The following is a 25,529-nucleotide window of genomic DNA, read 5'->3' as shown; positions in this document are numbered from 1 at the left end:
TTACTTTCGTTTATTTATATCAAAATAATGTTTATTTGGTCGAAATGGTTGATGACAAATTGACAACTATGATTATACTTTATTATACCTCTCATTATTTAAAGAAACAACACTATAATATAATATGTATGTAAATTCGACTAAATGGGCTATGCTTCCACTGTACGTCTGTATTTAAAATGTTATAGAATATTATCGTTGTTACTAGTTATGAGAATATCTGAATATGAGATCATTATCGCTACGGGTTCAGTTCAAAGTTGTGACTTTGTGGACTGTGGAGTATTGGAGTGGATAATCTTCTGACTTCCATATTCTGTTTGAGAACAAGGTGTTTTATCCTTATATAGTAAAACCTCTATATAGCGGACTCTCTATTAAATGGAATCCTCCTTATAACGGAAAATATCATTAGTCCCGGTGAAAATATTATATGCAATTTCTACCTCTCTATAACGGAAAAATATTTGATCCTAAGCGATTCCGTTACAGAGAGCTTTTACTGTAAACATGAAGCAGGGATGATAGTCAGGTATATGTGTAATTTAATGGTGCAAGTTTCAAAACGATCACATAGTTGCTACATTTTAAATTAATTTTTAAGCGTAAAATTTGCAAAAAATGACAGATGATTCCTCGCGATTCGATCAAACTCCAACCGTCTTCTATTGTACTACGGGCTTTTCAAGTGTTAAACATACAATTTCAGAGCGGATAGCCTACAGCATACCAAATCAAACTGTGAAGGTATCAAGACATCAACTCGATAGCGTTGTCCTACGATTTTTAATGAATTTTTATATAAACGGGAACCGTCAAAATTCGCAATACCGGGTTAACAGGGTACCTATACACTATACACTGTATACCAAGTCTTCATATTTAATAATTTAAAATTATAAACTGCTATCATATCAATTTGGATACCTGTCGCCTATGGTATCAAATCCTCAAGCTTTTTAACCAAACGAATACAATTATATTGATATTTCTAGAATAAAAACTAAAAAATTTCAAATTTCAAATGTCTACAATTAACATAAAAATATAAAAAATATTATATCAAGTATAGAAAATACCAGTATAAACTTACAATGAAAATATCATGTGCCTATAGTGTGTCTACGGTAATTTGTTTTATGCCATGTCCTATGAGAATCTACCAATGCTAGATGCGACGCCATGGCAATTGGCCATATTATTCTGTCGCAATACGATGCGTCCGATGCAACAAAACACAAACTGTTTTGTTTTTTGATGCGTTGGTCGGATTCGCGTAGGATACGACGTTGGAGTTACAGTTATTACACCAATATTTAAAATCGATTTTGCGTAAACATTTCCAGCGCTTTTGAAAACTACTGAGAATTTCAACATCCCCAATACACTAATTATACATTCACTTTCCCACCGGAAATGCAACTAAAGTTGAAAATCGAAGCATTATTTCGATAAATTATTGTATACATAGACGAAAAAAAACACACACATTTTAAGATCAATTGATCATTGCTTCTCTCAGAATCTAAAATTGGAAACTTAAAACAGGTAAAAATATTTTGAAATTTTTATGGTGTATAGAAAATGCTAATATAAACATTCAATGAAAATTTGATGTATCTACGATAATTTGTTTTAGAGTTATACCAAATATATTTTATATGATTACACAATATCACACATACATTGTTTATTTAAATTATAATTATAAATGAAATTATCTTTACCCTGTGAGTTGTGTTATATTTTATAGCTGATCAGTAGACAATGAGAGTAAAACCAATTAACTCATTAAAGCCAAACACCCTTTTTATTAATTTTCATTAACACATAGAAGGAAAACCTAAATACATTACAATTTGTAAATATTCTAAATTTTCTGTTCAACCACTGCATATCAAAATTAAATGTTACAAGTTATTTAAGAAATTGAATATAATTCAACATTTTAACTTTTTACGATTATAAAAACACATTTTTGGGCATTTAAGTAATATTTATTTTATACTTATACATCACTTAAAACATTAAACTATGAGATCATTAGAATACATTTATAAAAAAATATTAACAGAAAAAAAATAAATATTATATTACATTCACATTAATAATATAAAATTAGATTTAAGTATTAAATTAAAATTTATTGTGACAAAAAAACAATTATCTTTTTATATAAATCATATTTAATAATTACAATCATTAAGTATATACTTCATATATATATATATATAAAAATATAATATGATTAATCAGACAATAATTAAATATTAAATCATTGGTGGTAGGTCTACTTTACTCTGCTTGTGAGCAAATGTTAAAAATGTTAGAGATGATACTGCACTTACTAAAAATATTACATCAAACCAGCGATGGTAAAAACTAAACTGTAGATCACCAAGTACTTCTGTAATAATAGCTCTATACTCAGCTGGCATGTTCATACGCATTAATAGTACAGACGATACAAAATACATACCCATAAGTTGAGCAAATATTAATACAATAATATTTGATGATTTACTGCTAGAAAGTGCATAGAAAAACTTAGTTAAAGTTAATAGGAGACCTCTTATTGATGTGAATGCAATACAGCCAACCAATAAAAATGACACATGTTGTGACCAAAATGATACATCAACATCAATGCCAACTAATTCAACTAAAATCTCCATTCCCCTTGTAACTGGATCTTTTTTGCCAACTCTTTGTAACATTATATTTAATGTGGATATGATTATTTTCCAGACACAATATAACGAGAAAAAATAACCTAAGAAATTGAAGTATTTTCCTTTCCATGTTTTGGCCCAAGCAGTACGCTCCAGAGTGTTGTTCAGATCGTGTGTGTCCAAAAACAAATGTCTACTAAGTTCTTCTAATGCTTTAATATCACTTTTAATTCCCCTTAAATCACTAGATACATTTGACTTGACCCTTTTTAAGATGTCCATAAATCCAAAAGTACTCACACCAGCATTAGTTTCTGCCAATAAAATTTTTTTTTTCTTAGCTGTAATAACATCTATTGTTTGAAGAAGTTGTTTTTCCACATTTATGACATCATCTCCAGTTACTGCTTTTATAAAATATGCCATCGAAGAATAAGGGTAGTTAACAGCACCAAAACCAGACAGTAATGCCATAACTGTTACACCAATCACGCCAATTCTGCTAATACAGTTTTCTATAAATAAATGGCCTTTTTTTTCTTGTGGTAACATAGGAAATGGGTCACCCATTTTCCAAAATAAGAATAAATATAATATCCAAATAACTGAAGCCAAAATTCCAACTTTCTTTTGAAAAAATGGATACATATTACTCAACGTAAAATAACATAAATAAAATGGTATAAGTACAACAACCATAAATAACATTTTGTAAAGTATTATATTCCAAAATATATAGCGAGAGCTGGGTTCTAGTACACCGACAATTTCGAATATGATTAATTCAAACATTGTACAGGATAAACAGAAAGTGACTGAGAATATAAGTTGAATTGTTTTGTGATGCACTTCATAGTCTTTAAATAGTTTCTTGACAAAATATACCCAACCACACATAAAGAAAACAGTCTGTGATAAGAAAATCACAAAAACATCAAACACAAAATGTGTACTGAACTCCATATTGACAGTTGATGTTAATTTAATACAAATGATTTACATTTACATTTCTATTTTGTTATGTGGACATTATTTTCTGCATCATCCCAGCATACGACATTGTATTCATATAAACCATATTAGTATGAATGAGGTGGGCATACTAACACTACAATAAATCAAGAAAAAACAATATTAACTTTCAAATTTGTGAGAATAAAAAAAATATACTATCAACACAAATGTTACAGTAAAATAGTAAAGAACACATATTTATAATAAATAGGTAGGTACTTATTAAATAGATATCTACAAATATAAAAATTCAATTATTAAACCTAAATATCCAAGTTTCTGATAAAAAGATGGTATTGATTTTCAGTTTAATAAATAATTTTTAATATATTTGTTTTTACTGTAATGATTTACAAGGATTGAAAGAATTTTTTATAATTACAATACGTAGTATAAGTATATAATGAATGCCTCACCTAATAATAATACGATCTTAAGGCTTCAATTAAAAACGTATGTTAATTTCCAATAAGCTTCATTGTTTGAAAATAAGTATCTAAATTTTTAGTTTTTCTATTATTAAATAAACATAAAAATCTGGTAAACCGTACTTCAGTTTTATACAAAAATCAAAATAAGTAATAACTCAAAATTTAAAATTGTACACGTAAGTTTATCCGTAATATGATAATAATATCTTTATGTTATTAATTTTTGATAATTCTATAACTCTTTTTTATCAAAAATTTTAAGTATGAAGACTAGAGATAAGGAGGCCAAACTCTGCTGGCCGCCTGCACAAAAATCATAAAACATCGCACAATAATTTCTCCGCCAGTCTGCGCGGCGGTCAAAGCCGAGGCTGCTTGGAGTATAATTAACCCATATTGGATATACTTGACTTTATTAACTTTAAAAAATTATAATTAGAAAACTAAAAATCGTATTAAAATTATAATTTCATCATCGTATTCAGGGCAAATTTATCTTAGTTTATGATCTAAGATTTTAAGCATAGACAATATTATTGCTATGACTAGAATACTAGATAGTACCACCATTTATTCATTAATAGTACATCAAGTTGATCAACTGGGAACACGAACTTAGTTAGATATCTTAGTATTCTCAGTCCATAACTGAAAATAAAGCATAGATCGTCCTATGTAGAACTATAAAAGACTTATTTAAATTTATAGATATTTTTTAGGGCTATGGAGTTAAGAGATATCTAAGTTATAAGGGTTCGATTATTATTGATAATAATATTTATTACTCAACACTAAAATAATAAGAAATTAAAAAATAAGTTTTAATTTTTATGTATTTCTAAAATGTATTAGCTCAAATTTTTTATCAAACATAAGTACATATTTTATTGTAATTTTTTTAATACAAAGGCCTCTTATAATTTTATATTTTTGTCTCTTCACCAAAAAATACCGGGAATCCTTATGGAGCCAGTATGGGCGAGTATAGGATTGTCCTATCTACGGTCTTAGAAGACAAGGTCGAGACATAAGGCACTTCCCTTTTAATAACTTAAATTAGTCAATTAGGTCGCTTAGAGAAGATATATTAGTGGTTTTTCATTGCTATGTTATAAGCCACTTCAAACAGGACTTTATTCAGATTAAATATAAAATTTTAAACATTTTAGCGTAAAACGAAGTTAATTGATATCACAAAAAATTATTATGGTAATTGAAATATCATATTATATGTATAAAAACATAAAGCCATAAATTGATGTTTATTTATAAACATATATGGAAATAGAAATTATGTTAATATCACTGTTATTACTTCCTTAATTTAGAATTTAGTTTTCATAAACATATTAATTAATAATTGTTAATAGTAAAATAAATGCTATGATTACTTATCATGTCTTAGATTATACTATTTTTAATATGAATATATTTTTATTAGGCAGGTAAGAAGTATGACTAAGACCCGATTTTTCAATATGATTTATTCGTTGAATAACTAAAGTTATTTATATAGTCCCAGTAGAATGTAAAAAGCATAGACATAATAATAATATTATTGTCTATGGTAAAAACTAAATAATGGGAAAGTTGGGTTAATGTTCTAAATACTATTTTACCATAGTACCTAGTCCCAGTATCATTTAACATACATCAAATTTGTATAATAAAGTAAACATGTTCAAATACTTTATAAAGACATATTATCTGAATATAATCTTTGATATCCAGTTTCAAAAATTTAAATGTTCTTAATTAAGTTTATAAGACAAATTTAATTAAATACTGAATGTCAGTTTTATTTTTTTATGATAAAAGTGTTTTTAATATGGAAAGTTATTATAATTTACATACATTTGAGAAGATAAAATCATTTTTCAAATATTTATCAAATTAAATATAAAATAAACTGTATTTCTAGTAGATATTACGGATACTTTTTACAATATTACAAAGTATAAAAGTAAGGTTTAATATGTATATAATCGTAATAATAGAAATGCTATTGTTTTATTAATGACAATAATCATCGTTTTTGTTAACACTTTAAATACATCTCTTACAGGCATGATATAGTGATACAATATCTCAGCTTACAAATACAATTATTTATATTGGTTTATAATCTAATTTAGATTCCAAATTTTTATTATCTGATACTTTTCTGACAGCTTTCATGAAATCTTCATGAGTCACATAGTCTTTTTCAGCTCGTATAGCAAAGAGACCAGCCTCTGTGCACACATTACGCAAATCAGCACCATTAAAATTATCGGATAATTTTACGATAGCTTCATAGTCTAAAAAATAATAATTTTAAATAAAATACATTTTGTTTATAAATTATGAACAGCGCATCTTTTAAAAAAAAATTATAATGTATAAGTAAAAAAAAAAAATACTTTAGGTTTATACTTTCGATTAGTGAATAATCATTTAACTGGTGAAAAATTAAATTGCATATTTTATTGTAAGTTAAATTTACTTATTATACCATGAAATACTAATTTGCGAATATTTAAAAAAGAAATAGAAATTTGTTGGTTTCAAATTATTTTTAAAAATGAAATTTATATACATATATACATATCATTGAATTTTTGCTGTAGTAGTGACTCCTTAGATCATATACTATGAATAGAGGCTCAGTGTATTATACCAATACAAAAGAATGAAGATGCTGACATAAGCGATGGGTCATTGAATTAGGTGTTCGATATGCACATGTGCGATTAATTTGTCGCTTATTTATCCACATGTTATATTGTTATATTTTGACCTTGGGTACAGCTTATAGATAATTATGAAACAAAATAAATAGCGCATGCACATATCAAACACAATTTAGAGACTCGTCGCTAATATCGGCTTCAAAATAATACGCTGTAGCTCCATCCACAATTTATGATCTAGGAGTGACTACAATTATTGCTGATTTATGGTGTGAAATATATATCAAACTTCCCTTTTAATTACATATTATGTCGATAAATGTAAAGTAAATACAAACCAATTTCTCCTTGTTTAGTAATAGGAGCAGCGTGTATTTTCAAGATGTCTAAACGAGCTTGTTCATTAGGCAATGGAATTTCAATTTTACGATCCAAACGTCCAGGTCTTAATAAAGCTGGATCCAACGTATCAGGTCGATTAGTAGCCATGATCATTTTAACCTATTAAGTAATTACTATCAAAAATTACATAACTTTAAAATAAATATTAAACTATTACATACTTGACCTAATGAATCAAAACCATCCATTTGATTTAAAAGTTCCATAAGCGTTCTTTGAATTTCACGATCAGCAGATGTTCCTTCAGAAAATCGACGACCACCAATAGCATCAATTTCATCCATAAATATGATACACGGTTGATGATCTCTAGCATAGTTGAACATCTCACGAATGAGACGAGCACTCTCACCAATATATTTATCAACAATTGCACTTGACACAACCTAAATTAAAATATGTTTTTTACGTTTAAGAATTTAAATTATCAGAATAATGAGGTAATTCAATAACTACAGAGTAACTAATTAATTTTAAATTAATTTAATTGAATATTATTTAAACATAACACAATATACCACACATTTAAACAAAACAAAAGAACATTGATTATCTGAGGTAATGGTGGGAAGTGGTCTAACAGATAAATGAAACCGTGATTAATCAAAATACAGGGCATTTCAATAAGGTTACTCGATGTTTTATTGTAAAAATGACAAGTTGTGTGTAAGATATTCACTCAATTTTTATTTTATTTTAATGAACGTCGTTTAAATAACTACTATAGCTTTGCTTGGTGGCACGTATTCAGAAGGTCCAATTTTCTATCACTTTGTCACATAAATCCAGTTGAATTTGCTAGATTGGTTTTGTTAACTTAGAAAGCATCAATAGTTTTTGGTTTATTTGCATAGACCTGTGATTTAAGATAGCCCAGAAAAAAAGTCTAAAGGCGTTAAATCGCACAATCTTGGAAGCCAGTTTATGTCGCTATTATGTGATATCACATGCCCTCAAATCGTTCACACAGAATATCCATTGTTGTACATAATTGTGTGAGGATGTGGCCGACATTTCAACGATATTATATTCCATACATAATAATATTGCTATATAATGTTCATTAAAATAAAATAAAAATTGAATAGATATCTCACACACAACTTGTTTTTTGCCCAATGAAACATCGAGCGTCCTTATTGAAATACTCTATAGTTGCAAATTGCAATATTCAATGACCAAGTTAAAAACGTAAATAACATTTGTCAATAGAGTTTATTTGTGTGCAATATAAAACATTTGTCTGACCATAATAATAAAACTACTTGTAACACAGTTATCAAGGAAGTTTTGAGCACAGTTTATCGAAATTTTAATGTATTAACTGGTAACTTTGTTGTTTTGATATATATAATGATAATAAATAACTTACTTTTAAGAAATTGGCATCCAGTTGACTAGCTACAGCTCTAGCCAATAATGTTTTTCCTGTACCTGGAGGGCCATAAAGTAAGCAGCCTTTAGGAGGAGTTATTCCAACACGTTGAAACAATTCTGGATTTAACAACGGTAATTCAATAACCTAGAAATATTACTTTTACTAGACTGAATTAATACCAACATGAGAAAATAAAAATATATACTTCTCGCAGTTCACGGATCTGCTCAGATAATCCACCAATAGCTGAATAAGTAACTTCACCAGGATCTTCATGAGACATTTTATAAACCAATGGATCTACTTCACGTGGCAAATAACGCATTACGGTTAATGTAGTCATATCTAATGCCACTCGAGTACCAGCTTTTAATTTTGCTTTATCAAGTTGACGTCTACATCCAACTACATAGCGTGGGCCATTTGTAGCTTTTACAATAACTAGTTAATGAATATCATTATTAATTAATATTTTTACCATCATTTGAAATTTAAAGAAACTTACACTTGTCTTCAGTTAATTGCTTTAAAACTTCGCCTACAATCTAAAAATAATAATTTGAAATAAGTATTTAGTTTTTAGAGTGGATGTTATGTTTAACTTACTTGACCAACACTCTGGAGAGCCTTTAAGTCATTTTCAGATTTGTCATACTGTTTTGTAAGCTCTTTTGCTTGTTCTCGCACTGTTAAGTTAACAAATATTAAATCAGGTACAATATATTCAAAAACACTAATTAAAATGTATTACTTAATTTAATTACATAAACTTGTTTTAAAAATATTTTATTTCCATTATTAAAAACACATTTTACTAGATAGTAAATACTAGATCAGCTGTTCCCAACCTGTGGGTAATTACCCCCTAAGGGATTAAAAACACAATTTTTTGAGGGGTAAGAGTTAAATTATCTATTTGTATTTTAAGTATTTATTATCCATTTACACATGTATATTATGACTGTAAATTAAATTATAATAATATATATTTTATTTTGTTTTTTTTTTTACTCAATACTTTTTTTTGGGTCGGGGGGTATTTGTAAATATCTAACCTGACTTATGGGTAATAGTCTCAAAAAGGTAGGGAACTGCTGTACCAGATGAATATTACATACTAAATATTAATAGGTACTATTGATTTTTGGTATAAATATAGAACAAAAACCAATAAAAACGTACTATTATGGTTATATATATATTAAATTATATTAAAATAAATGTAATCAAATTACTAAAATATATAAAATAATATAATATACTTATATTGTTTACGCAATTAAGCTCAAAGGAGGGAAAGGAGGATTATTAAAATAAAAACTTAGTTTTAAATAGTAGATTTAGAATATTATATCTTAAACTAAGAAAAAATAATAGTACCAAATATACTATTTTACTTACTTCCTTTCAGACGACTAGAAATCTCTTTATGTTCAATAAGTTTCTTACGATTCTCTTGTAAAATTTTCTCCCTTACAGGATCAACTGGAGTAACCGATGTCATGTTAAGGTAATTAATTAAATACAACAAATAATAACTGTATAAGTTGCAATTAAAACTAAAATTTCAATTCGGCAAACAAAATATTAAATCAAATCAAAGGATTGTTTCTGTTTTTGTATTTAATATTCTTATTTCTTGCGTCTCACTATTCTCGATTTGTCTTATCATGATGACTAGCACAAAAACATATCGCAAAAGATCACTGGTAACCATGGTATATAGTCATTAATCTTTGGGATATAAATAATGATGAACACTGAAATACCATAACCATAAAACCATGGTTAAGCGACGAGGTCTGATATTTCGGCAGTAGAGTTTCTTATCAAAAAATATGAAAAACTCACTGCCCAGTGCCCCGTGGCGCGATCTCGGATCTACTAAATTACCACGATACTCTTGATATTCTTTATTAAATAATAATAATTTAAATAGTTAATACTATATGTCTATATAATAATAATTAATTATTATAACCTTCATAATACTTTATGATTGAAAACGTAGAAGAACTTTACAATGTATTTTTTTTTAACAAATGTCAATTTTATATTGGCATTTAGTAGCTTTCCAATCTAATACCAGCAGCTGCATCCTTTATCGCTGTTTATGACGTGTATGACTATTGCTATATACTGTAGTATATTAACAGTCATACAGAATAAAATTCTATATATTATTTTCTATTTTGTGGTATGGCTAAATAGTAAAAAATAGTAAAATGCCGTCTGGGATTATTGTTTTTGGTGCCAACATTTAGTGATACGCCATGTTGGCACTGGAAGCGCTAGTATCCAGTGAGAAAAAACATTTATTTGAGAAGAAACTTTTCCGCCCGTTCGCCGTAATGTACCGTGGGATTGTATGAATCGTCGCTCAACCATTCTATCTTAAACCGTGCATAGAACCCATAACCGAGGCACTTTCCGATGAGTCATGAAAATGCATGTGGAACAACGATTAAAGACCTTATTAAAGATAATATACAAAATACTAATATATTTTTAATTGTGTAAAATACTGTTATTATAATGCATATTATGTGGCTATTTATGCCATACCCATTAGAGCATTTTTCGCAGTGTGCGCTGTGCAAACCCGTCCACTACACATCATGAAAACTATTAATAGATATTAATGATATTATATTAAAATTAAAAATATTATTAATTTATTTTGTATAACACAGAGTAACTATTGAATATAATAAAATTACAGTATACAGGTAGAGGCGGTAGAGCACAATCTTAAAAACTTTAGAAGATCTTCTACATTATATGTCAACGTTATACAATATCTATGTTCAAAATTCTTGTTATAAATAATATATTAATATACTATATGTATAATTCATTTATAAATAATATATTAATATACTATATGTATAATTCATTTATAAATAATATATTAATATACTATATGTATAATTCATTTATAAATAATATATTAATATACTATATGTATAATTCATTTATAAATAATTATTAACAATTAACTTTTTTAGGTTCGAATGAACAATTAAAGAATTGATTGTAGATTAGTGAAATAGTGAGACGCGGTCGTACGCTGAATTGTGGAAACACTGGGAGTTGTTCTGTAGTAATAGTGCTGCTAACACCCTGATACCCATTTCCATGGATATAGATGGGTAATAAATAAATGTATCTTTATCAGTCATGCAATGCGATTGAGAGTACTCGCCAGTCACCGTCCGCAGCCACTAGTATTCACCAACAAATACTTGCCACACTTAGATTACATTATTACGTGTACCAAACAGTTTCCACTTGCACCTATTTTTTTTTTTTTAATAGAAACAACTAATGGAATAATTGCATAGTTTATTCAATAACCTTTTATATCGCTGTTTGTCGATTTATACAAAAATCGATTAGTTTATTTTGTTATTTTATACAGATGCATAATTCGCAATTTTAGTAATAAATGTACAAACATAGACAATTATTAAAACAACTTTGTATTACAATTTGAAAGACAAAAATTATTCTAATAAATCAAACAAATAAATATTTTTATAATTAATAATTTGTACAGTAAATGTTATGTAGTATAGTGAACTAATAACCCACTAGAAAAGATATTAAATTATACAGATTTTTTTAAATGTTACAAAATATAATATGTGATTTGATATTTCATAGGAAAAAATTCATACAAAATTTAAAGTGCTACTGGTAAATATATAATTATAAATATTTTACTTATTCGAATTATATGCAAAAATGTCGCAAATCAGACTTATAATTAGATAAACTGATACAGTCTATCTTTAAAATAATATATTTTTCAACTCGTATTATAATTCTTCATGTTCTGGGGATTCTTCTTTATCTTCCTCCTCTTCATCTATTTGTTGATCACTAACAGATTCTTCATCATCATAACTAACTTTTTCATCTAATGGAATGCCTAATGATTGCCTCATTAGAACTTCAACGCTTTCAGCAAAATCTGCAGATTCTTGGAGCATAAATCCTGACCGTAATGTTGCTAATAATAAAAATAGATACTTAATTACTATTAAATAAAATATTGCATTCTTTTATTATTATTTATTAGTTATGATAATGAAATATAGTTTTTAAACATATTAAACCAATACATTGACAAAATCAAATTACCTGTTCTAAACAACATAACTGCAATATCTTTTGCTTTTTGGTCATCAGGATCATCTCTTACCCTTCTTAACAAATCCTTTATAAGAGGGTGGCGCGGGTTTATTTCAAGAGATTTACGCTGCTTTAAATAAAACTCTCTTTGTGGATCATCAGCTTTTTGGTGAGCATTAGATAAGGCTAATCTTTCCATATTACCAGTCCAACCAAACATTCCAGCAACAAGAGCACATGGTGATTCAGCCAAACGATCTGATACAACTGCTTTTGAAATCTAAACAATACACTCATAGAAATATCACATGATAAAAGAGATATACAAAAATAAAAAATTGTAATATGATTTTCTCAACTCACCTGATCTTTAAGAGCATTTTCGCCTAACCATTTCGTAAGTGGTTCAAATTGAGCTTTCAATTCTTCAGCCTTTTCTTTATTTTCAGAAAGAGAAACACCTTCTTTGGCCACATTTTGGAACTTTTTACCTTCAAACTCTGGAATAGCTGATAATGTGTATTCATCGACAGCTTCAATTAGATACAGAACTTCATATCCCTTGCGAATAATGCCCTCAACAAAAGGAGATCGTTCAAGTTCTGCTTTACTAGAACCAGCAATGTAATAAATATGTTCCTGCTTTTCACTCATACGTTTTACATAATCTGCTAATGATGTAGGAGTCTCTTCAACAGAAGATTGGAATCGCAGCAACTTGGCAAGACGTGCTCGATTAGATGGATCTTCAATAATGCCCAATTTAATGCTAAAAATTGAAGAAAATTAGAATAGTCCCAATTAAAACGTTCATAAATTACTTCATTATCATTATTCACTTACTTTGTAGAATATTCAGCCCAAAATTTCTTGTACGATTCAGGATCTAATTTTTTAAGCATATCTAATGCTTTACGAATGAGTTTTTTCTTGATGATTTTAAGTAGCTTATGTTGTTGTAATACTTCACGAGAAACATTCAATGGTAAATCATCAGAATCTACAATTCCTTGAAGGAAACTTAAATACTTTGGTAATAAATCAGTAAATTCATCTGTTATAAATACTCTTCTAACATAAAGCTTAATGTTGTCTGTTACAGTTCCATATTTGTTAAAGGTATCTGATGGTTGTGCAGATGGAACATAAAGCAAGGATTTAAATGATACTTCGCCTTCAGCATTAAAATGTGTATAACTCAATGGATCCTTTGTATCTTTAGTTAGGGCCTTATAAAACTCATTATACTCATTTTCTTCTACATTATCAGGTTTTCGAGTCCATATAGGTTTATGGTTATTGAGGATTTCCCAATCCCAAACAGTCTTATCTACCTTTTTGGTTTTTGGTGTTTCTTCTTTGGCATCTTCTACAGCTGCATCATCTTCTTCTAATTTTTCTTCATTTTCTGACTGCTCATCTTCTTCAATTGGTTCTTCTACAGTTTCAGTTTTGCTTGACCATAAATAAATAGGGAAGTTGATAAACTGGGAGTATTTTTTCACTAAATTTCTCAGAGTATCTATTTCTAAATTATCCATGGCTTCTTCTTTCAGTTGTAAACTAAAAAAATGAAACAAAAATTAAATTAAATTAGAAGAGATAGAATTTTTAAATATTAATTTAAACATACCTAATTTGTGTTCCTCTCTTAAGTGTTGGTCCTCTAGGGTCTTCAACAATAGAAAAACTGTTGGCATCTGATTCCCATATATATTGTTTATCATCATTGTGCTTAGTGGTAACCAAAACTTTATCAGCAACAAGAAAAGCAGAATAAAATCCAACTCCAAATTGTCCAATCATGTCATTCATATTCTTATCTTGACCTTCTCCAGAGTTCAAATTACTTAAAAACTCAGCTGTACCAGATTTAGCTATGGTACCCAGATTTCTTACCAGATCTTCACGAGTCATACCTATTCCTGTATCAGTTATATGCAACATACCAGATTCTTTGTTCACCTAGTTAACAATATTTAATTATTAAAAATCAATTGCATTAAACTGATAATTATTACCTAATAAACTTCAGTAAAATAATATGTACTTAAGAGTTAAATTTCCATTTAATAATGAGTGGTAGAAGTGCAATAGAAATATAATAGTTTTGATAAAATAAACTGTTACTACAAACCAAAGTTAATAAAACTTAACGTATTTGATTCAAATGTTTTTTGACATTTATAATTAAGTTATACCCAGAAATATACCAAGTATTTGTCTATCATATAAAACAAATATATAAATAATATAAATTATTTACATAGGTGGTACAACCTATAACTATGTACATAGATGGAATGAAAATAAATTGCTTACTTTTAATTTTAATTAATAATTGAATAAATAAATCTCATAAACCAATTGTGTCAATATATATATATATATATATATATTATATATGTATTAATTTTAAATATAATCCTAAAAATAATTAATATTATACATTACCTTAATTCTGATAGAAAGTTCATTAGTTGCATCTAAAAGGTTAGAATTAGACAATGCTAATAATCTTATTTTATCTAAAGCATCTGAAGCATTTGAAATAAGTTCTCTTAAGTAAATCTGAAAAAAAAAACAATAAACTTGTTATTTTATTTTTATCAAAACGATTAAAAAATAATATTTACTTCTTTATTTCTATACAGTGAGTTGATAATAAGTTTCATCATTCGATTAACTTCAGCTTGGAAAGTAAATGTTTCTGCTTGTTCCTTCAGTTCTCGTAACTGTGCGGCATTTAATCCATCTAATTTAATGCGCTCTTCTTCAACTATAGCTACCTTATCATCTGAAATAATATTTTATTTTAGCATTTTAGATATATAACAGTTAAAACTATTAATACTACTTGATTGTCTAAGTTATAAGGTTTGCAATTTTGTAATAGTTTTTTTTCTTTAATATCTGTTACAGACCTGAACAATGCTCTTAATTGATAATCTAATAATACTGACATAAAAATTAAAGAGTGAAAAGCCTTAAAGCTTCCTAAAAGAGATAACTTGTTCTAACAATATTGTGAATTTAATGCATTAATCACCTGTTCACAAAATATTTACTACATATTTAATCATAATAATAATCTTAATTGTTTTTATATTACTTTATATATTTTATATCTAGATAATCAACCACAGTTAAAAAAAAAAAATTATGTACAAGAATTTACAGTATACTTACCGTCCTAAAAACAAATAAAAAGTTTTTTTTCAGGAATGTCATAAATAGTAAGAATATTTATTTTACTTTCTATTGAATAATTAATTATACTTCTAGAATGATAAAATATTTAATAAACTCTAAGTGAAGGAGGTAGAGTCTAACTGTACACTTTTAATTGATCTCCAATTTTAAAATACCTAAAATACTTACTAACTTATTGGTTTAAAATTAAATTTTGTGCTGTTAATTAATAAATCATATGTATGAAATTTATTTTTATCTAACTATTATATTTAATAATTGTTGAAAATTTTTTTTTTTTTCATAAAGAAATATAATAAAAAGAAGCAGATAGACGTTTATAAAGATGTAATTAATTGATTTTATAGGTATGTACCTATAACTTAAATGCAAGAATAAAAATTAATGATATGCACATATTTTTTAAATTGTTTTAATTTTAAGTGATTAGGTTTAACTTTTTAAATTTAATCTTTTTACTTTATTGAAATGGTGTAACAGAAATATTAGGTATTAAAAAAAAATAATATGTGTTCTAAATTTACCTGAACTAATTTATTAAGAACACAATTTCACTACGTTAATCTTATTAAATGCCTGTGGTACACTATTTAACCCAAAACATAAAAAATAAATTATAAAAATGTTACCAGTAACTGCTCCTTCTTTACTGACACCGTCAACAGTTGCGTCAACAGTAAATGTTTTTATTATTTCTCCTTCTTCACCATCTAATTCTTCGGCTACACATCGTTCTAAGGGTAGCAGCAATATAGTTTGTAATTTATCAGAAATTATTCGTCTAAGAGTTAATTAAAAAGAGTCCAAAGCAAACTTACCGGTTAATGGTGAAAATGCTAGGGCCAAAACCACAAGTATAAGATACTTGAGTTCAAACATATCGATGCAAATTTTGGTCAACGAATAGACACGAAATGTTTGTAGTCAGAATAACCCAACCAGAGTAACTGTGAAACGCTCTAGGATGTCAGTGAACTGCCGAGTCTGAAGTGATGTGCAGTATGCACTGGGCACCGGGCACCGTAAAAAACAACCGTAATATGGATACGTACCGCCGAATTATAACTTATTAACGTAGACCAATCGAAACGCTACACGAACACGGAACTGGCCAATCGGGAGCAACTATGTGGCTTTCCTTCGGAAAAACAAGACGTGAGGCTGGTGACGTCACTTTGATTCATGCGGCACGCCATAGAACGTACCAATACCGGATTAGTTTTGTGAGTGGATGCAGGTTTTCAAGCTGCAGCTGTTGGCATCGTCGTAGACCATAGACATAATAAAAGGTTTAATTTTATAGGTCCGGTCTATGGTTGGCGTGCAGAGCCGGTTGCTAACTAAGATAACAGAAATGATAAAAGTGATAATAACAATTTTATTTTTATTATCTTCTGTAACTATTAACTAATCTAATTAGTAATTTCAAATTTGATTAATTAACAATTAATAGTTAATACGCAAGTACGCAACTCGTCCCGCATTCCCACGGCAGGCGTTTACTTAGTGTTTTAGGATATTTGTTAGGAAAGCCGGTTCTTCGTATAGAAGATCCAAGACTCGCGAAACGCATCCAAAATGTTTGGAAAGACGTCGCTTGCCCTCCTGCGATCGCTGACCCGTGAATTCCGGTATGTTACATCTGACGGCAAATTGCTCAACCGACCTTTAATGCGGTTGATACTATCTGAATATCGATCAAATAAAGTCACCTCGGCGCAGTACTGCCGTGGACCAGATGAGATGATCTGGGTTGCTGAAACTTACTTGCAGTATATACGATCGCAGCGTATATGCCGCGAGCTCACAGACAAACATCAGAAACGAGAAAAAACCGTTCAAGAAACTGCGGATATGATTGGTTTTAGACTACCATCTGCACCCACGAACGATAAAGACAATTAAAGTGTAGAATTATTTCTCTATATGTAAATAGTTTTCTGTGAAAATCATTAAAGTGTTAAGATAATATTTCATTTTCAATAATTTTATGTCCTATTGGACATCTCTATTATTTAAGTTATTGGGGTAACCTTTAGTGTATTTTAAAAATTGGTTTCAAACAAATTTGGAACCATTCAAAATCATTTGTTTTATTACAAGTGATCTATTTATCACAATACTTGTAAATGTAATCCTTATTCCTCACACCTCTTACATAAACGGTATAATTTATGCTTTTAAATCTCTAAACTTTTCGCTTAACATAAGGTTACATAACATACAAAACCTAATAAAGATCATAAAGATCACATATTTATCACTTTTATCCTGTAATAGTGGTGTTTTGAGAATTATGATAAACGGAATATAAAAAAAATTTTATTTTATTTATTTTTCAGAAGCTATAATTACAAATACTTACATTAATTAATATAAAATTGTTTCCTTAACATATACATTAAAAATAGAAATTATGCAAATAAGTTTCGATGTATAAAAAAGGGTTGTTTTTATTAACGTTACAATGCTATTTCCATACTCCAAATATTTGAATTCTTAAAGATTTCACAACATAAAATTATCTTATATTAGGATAATAGGAAAATTATATTACAAACATATGCCCTAAAATTTTGTGACAAAATAAGCAGATTCTCATATTTTTCAAAATAAATTATATTACATCATTTTATGTGAAATACCATAAATTAGGTTGTCAAAATTAAATAACACTTGTATGGTAAAACTAACATGGATTAGTACTTAAATTTAAAGAGCATAATCATAATTACTTGTATTATTAGTTTAAGAAGAAAAAAAAACATCAATGTGCTGTAAACATGTGATAATACTTTAAAGTCTTAAAGTCAAACATTTTTTATTTTATTTATATTTATCATCAATTTTAAAAAGGGTTAAATTTAGGGCCAGGACCTGACATATTTCTTGGTCCAGAAGGTCTTGGATATCCACCTCCTCCCATATTATTTGAAAAAAATGAATTAGGAGGCCCAGAGTTATCATTACGCCGAGAGAATGTGTTGTTTCCAAATGAATTTCCACCACCACCACTGTTGCCGCCGCCACCTCCAAATGAATTGTTTCCAAATCCTCCAAAGTTCCCACCATTGCCTGAGTTTGGTGGTCCCATATCATCCATACTAAAGTTATTACCGCCAGAAGCTGGTCCACCTCCTACTGGTCCATCCATAAACAATTCAATGTATCTATGTTGCATGTATGTTTTATCCTTCAAATTAAAACATTACGTATTATTTATTTTACGAACATATAAATTAATTACTAAGAAAAATGTTTACTTTAGACATAGCTCTCATTGCATCTTCTTTGTTACTAAATTCAACATTTGCTTCTCCAGATGGTCGATTATTGTTATTGAAAAGAATACGTATATCAGCAGGCTCCAAAGGTTCAAAAAACTAATTTGAAATATTTATCAAACTTAATACAAAAAATTTGTATTTATTAAAATAAAAATATACTAACTGTAGCTATATCATCCTCATTTGCTTTAAAAGGTAATCCTCTCATATGTACAACATATAATGGTCTACTTGGTGGAGCATTCCAGTTATTACTATTCCATCCTCCTCCGCCACCTCCACCACTGCCGCCCATCATACCTTGGCCGCCCCCACCACCGCCTCTTGGACCACCCATACTTCTACCACTGTTCCATGGATCACCTCCATTATCATAGCCATTATTGCCAAATGATTTCATATTACGTCCAGTTCTCATGGGCATATCAAAGTACCGTCCACCACCGCCGCCGCCGCTACCGCCACTACCAGCAAAACGATCCATTCGGTCATATGGAGTTTGTCTAGGTCTCCTTTGTAGTGCTTGATTACGAATTTCTGCTAAACTACTGCGGAATATCTCAATATATCTAAAGAATCATAAAAAATGAGTAATATATGAATGATCATGGTCTTAATACAATAAGATACCTAAAAGTAAGTTAAACATAAAATCAATTTTTATTGAGGTAGAAATAATTAAGATTTAATTTAATAATGATTAAAAATAAAAATAAAAACAAACCACAAATAAGGAGGAGCGAAGGATTACCCTCCCGGCCTCCCTTTGTTTAACTACATGTGATTACATTACCCACCAATTTTTCACTGGGATAATAAATAAAGGAAGACACCCCACCTGTGTCCTATTTTCTCCTTGTGTTTCTGCAGAGCTTTCTCTGCATTCTCTCTGTCTACAAATTGTACAAAAGCTTCCCCCGTACTCCGCCCCGTGAAGTCGGTTGCTATGGTTATACCGTCTTGTGTCATCTCCAACCCTGTTGCCCACAATACAACCAATCATAGATAACCCAATCATTAGCACAACCAAAAACACAAAAACTTCAATTAATAAAAGATAAATATTATTAAGTTTTAATATTTTTCATAAAATTTGAAGACAAGGCAATTCATTAAGATAATTTTAAACGTTATTAATTTAAACTTGTGATATTTAATATTATAACAATTAACTATATCTTCTTTTTTATTGGTCTTAAATTTTACATCATGGTAAAATAACTAATTATTCTGTTTAAATTTATTTTTAAATAACCAGCTCAATATTTAAATATAGCCTAGGTAACAATTTATAAGCAGTTTTTAATCAATAATGCTTAACTGTGACCAAACAGCTTACTAGTTATCATATTTTTATAATTAGTGGAGCAAAAATGAATAGTTAAGTAGTCTATACAAAGAAAAATCATATGGTGTAACACTAAAATATTTAACTTAAAAAAAATCATAAGCTTTTTCCTAGTAAAATTGCTGTTAGGCATATAAAAAATCAGTTAAAACAAATATCACATATCCAATTAAAAGTATAAATCTTATTGAATCACCAAGACAAAGCAAATTTTTTAGTAACCCAAAAATTGGCAAGATAAATAAAAAAATAAAATTCTATCAATCTATTTAAATTAAATATAAAAGTATACCTTGGAAGAATTGTACAATGTCATCCTTGGTAGATCCAAAGGGAAGACCTCTTAATCGAACACAATTATCATCTAGTACACTGTCAAGTGTTGAACCAGTTTTTTTAATAACCCATTCCATTTCTGAACGTTTTGATCGAAACACTAAAAAAATTTTATACAAACAATTAAGAAGTTTTAAAATTTACTTTTATAACCATATAAAAGTTTAACTGATATGAGACTATCAAAAATTATAAGAGGAATGAGAAAGTTATTTGTCTTACAATTTAAACCACTCCAAAAATATACATAAGAATTATGATACTATATTATGATACCAGAAATGTTTTTCCCTTTAAGTATAAGCCATACTGTGGAAGCAAATCAGTTATCAAAAATTTAAAACTAATTACTAACACATTATTAAATATAATTTGGATATAACCTTCAATGTAACGATTGCCCATATGTTCTCGATCTTTCTTAAGCGCAGCCTTAAGATCTTCTTCGGATTCCATTTCAACATAAGCTTCACCACTAGGTCTTCCTTCTCTAGCCATAGTTAAATGTACTCCAGCAGCACCATCTTTAACCTTTGCTTCACCTACATAATATATAAAATATATTACATTTAACTTATTATAAATATAAAACTATTAGATATATATATAACTATACACCTTAGGGCTAACGTTTTCCAACGGATAATAATCCGGAATCCAAATTTGAAATTTGGAACCCGTGGATTTAAAACCATATATAAGGTGATTCTTTTAAGTGGGTACACTAATTATCTTAAAAAGTAATTACTTTTTTCAAAATATTTTTTTACATGGTTTCAAGTTGTTAAAAAACCAACGTTTTTATTAAAAAATTATATTTTTTATCCTTATAATTTTTAAGTTTTTTCTTTTTTGAATGACAACATAGAGTTTTAATTTCATATTCCAAAGCAGAATATTTTTCTAAGTATTATGATTCATAAAAATCGAATTTAGGGCTAGTAGTTTTTGAGTTATAAGTATTTAAAGTTAAAACGTTAAAACATAGGGTTTTTAACAACTTGAAACCATGTCAAAAAATATTTTGAAAAAAGTCAATACTTTTTGAGATAATTAGTGTACCCACTTAAAAGAATCACCCTGTATATACCCATATATCAATCATGTGTAATTATGATAATATGATAAATTATGATATAATGCAAATTATTAATTCATATTTTAAAATACATACTAAAGTGAACAATTTTTTGGTGTGTATAATTAGAAAATACAAAATTCAATCTATATTAAACAAAACATTTTATAATCTTATCTTTATTGTTAAATTAGTTACTTGTTTAACTCATTTATTTGATGTAATCTTATTGGTGTACACTAATTTTCACGGTGATTTAACCAAATACTTAATTTAATAGTTTAATAGTAAACAGGGCTCGGGGACTTATAGCACATAAAATCATTAAAATAAGCGCTTAAAAAAGCTCTTAAAACATCATTATAAGCACTTAAAAACTTAAATTATTGCAAAAATATTTATTAACAAAAACAAAAAATCAAACAAAATTAAAATCAATCTTTATCTTTATATTATAAAATAAATTAAACTTCACTTTCGATACTTTAGGGATTTTCCGAGGGAATTTCTGAAAAATGAAATGTAAACGATATTTATAATATTTGAAAACATTATAAAAATGTAGAAATACTGGTCAAATAAGCAAAAATAATCAGAAAAAGGGGAAATAGGAATTATTTTGAAAAATTGCTGAAACAAGCGAAAAAAAGCACTTTCAAACTTAATAATTAAACGTATTATAACATGACATACACTTCCATAGCACTATGCTACATTTTAAGTCAATCCATAAAAATAAGCAAATGCTTTAAGTCCCGAACCCTGATAATAATACTCCCAGATTTAAAAACGAAAATTGAAAATTACCATCAGTTGACAGTTAACAGATTATTTAATTACTAAAATAAAGTTAATTTTTACTACCTCTAAGTACTTACTACTTACCAAGTTTGGGAACAAATGCACTTTACCACGCACCTCATGAATTTCGATTTTTTTTTAGAAGACGTGTTTTTCAACGCTGATTTCGAAACTGTTTGAATTTTTGCGCGGAGACAATTATTTTGGAAGTTATGGCCCCTCAAAGTTTGCGATCTTATGTTTATATTCATGCGCGCAACACTACTGTACACTACTGCCGCGCATAGCGCGTAAAACGGTTTTAGATTTTTTTTTTCCCCGATCAATTTCGCTAAATAATATATTTTATAATTATCTTATTACCAAATTGTATAGGTATTATTACTAATATGCATATAGCATATTAAATTATCTCTATGATTATAGAATAAGCTATATTAAGTAATTTTGCAATTATTATCAGCTATATTGTAATCACACCTGTTAAAATAACATAAGTAAAATAAGTGTATAGTAACTCCCTTCGCCTACCGGCTCCGGTCTCCAACGCCTTCAGGGTCGCGGGGGGGAGAGCATACCTGCCCTGCAGGCAGACGGATGACCTAACAAGTAAACTTAACCCTGTTAGTTATAGTAACACAAGTATAATATAACTTCCGTCGTCTATTGGCTCCGGTCACCTAACTCATGGGACCACCTTCAGCTTACCGGCACCGGTCGCCAAACTCGAGTTGCTCTGCGCGGCAGTAAAGTAGTATGTCGCGCATGAGTATAAACGTAAAATCGCAAACTTTGAGGGGCTATAACTTCCAAAATAATTGTCTCTGCCCAAAAATTCAAACAGTTTCGAAATCAGCGTTGAAAAACACGTCTTTAAAAAAAAATATCGAAATTCGTGAGGTGCGTGGTAAAGTGCATTTTAGCCCAAGTTTGTATTAATATATTAGAAATTAGAAAATATCTGTGTATTTAAAAACACGTAAAATAATAAGCCTTAATACACCTCCAAATTTGCAATTAAACTTAATAAATATACTAGGATTAAACTCATGACAAAAAATGATGTATAAATAATAAATAAATTAAGTTATAAATGATCAAAATCACAAATTTGCATCAAAAAATTCTTCACTTTTGTATGTATTATAATAGAAATTAAAATTAATGATACTTAAAAATTTAAACATACTAATAAAAACAAAATTGAACATCAATGTTATGAATGATCGATTCGGGAATGTTTTAGTTACTGATGGAGGGGGGAGAGCAAAATTGGACAAATTTTGCCCACAGAGTTTTTGTGCTTTATTGGCCCACATTTAAGAAAGTAATATCAATAACACCTACAACCATACACTATGGTTAGTGCAATCCCAACACTTAAGACTATTTTTTAAACTTTACATTCTATCACATTTTAAGTCAGCAACCCATGACTTAGAATGCCCATAATTATTGCAACCTACCAAGTTTTACTTGGAAACTCACCGGGCCAATCATGCCCTGGGATGGGAGGAGGACAGGAACACTTAATCACAAATTCAAACGTTTTGGGTTTGCTGACCTGTGTGCTATTAAAATTTAACTACGAAAACTATTAAAATTTGATCTGAACATACCCAATATGCTTAAAAATTTGATTATATCATCAGCTGTAGCTGACCATGGTAAGCCACGCATCTTCACAACAAATCCTTCATTAGACTGACCATCATCTTCATCAGTTTGTTCATTAGATCTTTTTTGGTCATCATTCGTTTGTGGTTGTGATGATGGTTGTTGTTGCTGCTGCTGCTGCTGCTGTTGTGGTTGCTGCTGTGATGGTTGTTGCTGCTGTTGATTCATTGTATCTATATTACGAATACCACAAAAATATATTAAAATTAAAATAGATAGAAGATGTATAGAATTTGATTATCAAAGAAAAAAAAATTGGAGTTTATAATTTATCAATACATATCTGTTCAAAATCTGACGTGCAAGAAGTTAAATGTACAATATATTAGAAAAACGCACCAATTTATATCAGACCCTGATATAAGTCGATAATATGTAACTAATTTTTCTTGTCAAAAATCTTGTATGTAAATAAAATCATCCAAGTACAAAACATATAATTTCAATAATTTAATTTTCATACCTTTGTGTTAATACCTATCACCGCAGCTATTACTTAGATGAAAAATTAGATTTGAATTGAATTACTAACTTTAAGAAAGTGCAAGTATCATATTTAATAATATCTAATAAGAGAGAAATATGTATAACACAAAGCAGCTAATGAAAACACAGAAACCTTAGTCTGGTAAAGAAACTAAATTATTCAATTTCTTAAACCGTAATATTTTATAATTTCTATTATGTTGAAAATACCAAACAACAATCAATGTCGATAAGTCGATGGGAGAATTATTGTCTATTGAAATGAAACTAATGTTTAAGAGAACTGAGAACTGAGAAGAGCAAACATGCACAAAAAGAACTATGGAGACAAAATGGCTGTCTTGAGCGTTTGTTTATATATTATACCCAATTCATGACGTTTTTTCATCCATGTATTATTTCTTAATATTTTTTATCCATGACAAAACGCCAATTCAAATTTTGTTTTTCTTATTTCATATAAAAACAGATCTTTATAGTTTTTAATTTGATTAAACCTTTTTTAATATGTTATAAAGTCAGTTTCCTATTATTTTTAAATTTAATTATATATATTTATGGCATTTCGTAATTTAAATAATACTAATTATGGGCAAT

At 28.5% G+C, this 25,529-nt stretch overlaps 5 protein-coding genes across 5 annotated transcripts; 1 reads left to right on the top strand and 4 right to left on the bottom strand.

Moving 5' to 3' along the window:
- Window positions 1–1,975: 1,975 nt before the first annotated feature.
- On the bottom strand, window positions 1,976–4,321 carry GPHR (Golgi pH regulator). Its single transcript, XM_015524175.2, has 2 exons — window positions 4,103–4,321; window positions 1,976–3,780 (listed from the first exon to the last, which is right to left on the bottom strand). The coding sequence occupies exon 2, from the start codon at window positions 3,633–3,635 to the stop codon at window positions 2,271–2,273; it is 1,365 nt and encodes a 454-aa protein (XP_015379661.1). The 5' UTR covers window positions 3,636–3,780; window positions 4,103–4,321; the 3' UTR covers window positions 1,976–2,270.
- A 1,787-nt stretch (window positions 4,322–6,108) lies between these two features.
- Window positions 6,109–10,231, bottom strand: Rpt4 (Regulatory particle triple-A ATPase 4). Its single transcript, XM_015524204.2, has 8 exons — window positions 9,971–10,231; window positions 9,176–9,255; window positions 9,075–9,114; window positions 8,775–9,010; window positions 8,564–8,713; window positions 7,353–7,577; window positions 7,128–7,290; window positions 6,109–6,417 (listed from the first exon to the last, which is right to left on the bottom strand). Exons 1-8 carry the CDS (start codon window positions 10,071–10,073, stop codon window positions 6,227–6,229), a joined length of 1,188 nt encoding a protein of 395 aa, XP_015379690.2. The 5' UTR covers window positions 10,074–10,231; the 3' UTR covers window positions 6,109–6,226.
- Window positions 10,232–12,030: 1,799 nt separating this feature from the next.
- Gp93 (heat shock protein 90 Gp93) lies at window positions 12,031–16,946 on the bottom strand. Its single transcript, XM_015524194.2, has 9 exons — window positions 16,738–16,946; window positions 16,549–16,653; window positions 15,343–15,503; window positions 15,161–15,277; window positions 14,340–14,671; window positions 13,550–14,269; window positions 13,070–13,475; window positions 12,716–12,986; window positions 12,031–12,584 (listed from the first exon to the last, which is right to left on the bottom strand). Exons 1-9 carry the CDS (start codon window positions 16,796–16,798, stop codon window positions 12,391–12,393), a joined length of 2,367 nt encoding a protein of 788 aa, XP_015379680.2. The 5' UTR covers window positions 16,799–16,946; the 3' UTR covers window positions 12,031–12,390.
- A 325-nt stretch (window positions 16,947–17,271) lies between these two features.
- Window positions 17,272–17,890, top strand: LOC107173599 (protein FMC1 homolog). The gene has a single exon (XM_015524195.2). The coding sequence runs from the start codon at window positions 17,498–17,500 to the stop codon at window positions 17,822–17,824; it is 327 nt and encodes a 108-aa protein (XP_015379681.1). The 5' UTR covers window positions 17,272–17,497; the 3' UTR covers window positions 17,825–17,890.
- A 338-nt stretch (window positions 17,891–18,228) lies between these two features.
- LOC107173615 (heterogeneous nuclear ribonucleoprotein F-like) lies at window positions 18,229–25,250 on the bottom strand. Its single transcript, XM_015524219.2, has 8 exons — window positions 24,910–25,250; window positions 24,389–24,619; window positions 21,274–21,432; window positions 20,847–20,990; window positions 20,045–20,183; window positions 19,370–19,775; window positions 19,183–19,302; window positions 18,229–19,112 (listed from the first exon to the last, which is right to left on the bottom strand). Exons 2-8 carry the CDS (start codon window positions 24,612–24,614, stop codon window positions 18,768–18,770), a joined length of 1,539 nt encoding a protein of 512 aa, XP_015379705.1. The 5' UTR covers window positions 24,615–24,619; window positions 24,910–25,250; the 3' UTR covers window positions 18,229–18,767.
- Between the last annotated feature and the right edge of the window lie 279 nt (window positions 25,251–25,529).

This window comes from Diuraphis noxia, unplaced genomic scaffold, assembly GCF_037042655.1.
Source record: "Diuraphis noxia isolate RWA-SAM2 unplaced genomic scaffold, SU_Dnox_SAM2 contig0004, whole genome shotgun sequence".
Taxonomy (NCBI): Eukaryota; Metazoa; Arthropoda; class Insecta; order Hemiptera; family Aphididae; genus Diuraphis; species Diuraphis noxia.
This window is presented reverse-complemented; position numbering and strand designations above follow the sequence as displayed.

Excerpts from the sequence above, each read along its gene's own strand:
- GPHR (XM_015524175.2), bottom strand. The coding sequence starts at position 3,635 with ATGGAGTTCAGTACACATTTTGTGTTTGATGTTTTTGTGATTTTCTTA.
- Rpt4 (XM_015524204.2), bottom strand. The coding sequence starts at position 10,073 with ATGACATCGGTTACTCCAGTTGATCCTGTAAGGGAGAAAATTTTACAA. Across the intron at positions 9,256-9,970 it reads TTCTAGTCGTCTGAAAGGAA|TGCGAGAACAAGCAAAAGAG; the intron begins GTAAGTAAAATA and ends TTAACTTAACAG. Across the intron at positions 6,418-7,127 it reads TACTAAACAAGGAGAAATTG|ACTATGAAGCTATCGTAAAA; the intron begins GTTTGTATTTAC and ends ATTATTTTTTAG.
- Gp93 (XM_015524194.2), bottom strand. The coding sequence starts at position 16,798 with ATGTTTGAACTCAAGTATCTTATACTTGTGGTTTTGGCCCTAGCATTT. Across the intron at positions 14,672-15,160 it reads AACTTTCTATCAGAATTAAG|GTGAACAAAGAATCTGGTAT; the intron begins GTAATGTATAAT and ends ATTGTTAACTAG. Across the intron at positions 12,987-13,069 it reads AAAATGCTCTTAAAGATCAG|ATTTCAAAAGCAGTTGTATC; the intron begins GTGAGTTGAGAA and ends TGTATTGTTTAG.
- LOC107173599 (XM_015524195.2), top strand. The coding sequence starts at position 17,498 with ATGTTTGGAAAGACGTCGCTTGCCCTCCTGCGATCGCTGACCCGTGAA.
- LOC107173615 (XM_015524219.2), bottom strand. The coding sequence starts at position 24,614 with ATGAATCAACAGCAGCAACAACCATCACAGCAGCAACCACAACAGCAG. Across the intron at positions 20,184-20,846 it reads CATTGTACAATTCTTCCAAG|GGTTGGAGATGACACAAGAC; the intron begins GTATACTTTTAT and ends TGTGGGCAACAG. Across the intron at positions 19,303-19,369 it reads ATGAGGATGATATAGCTACA|TTTTTTGAACCTTTGGAGCC; the intron begins GTTAGTATATTT and ends ATTTCAAATTAG.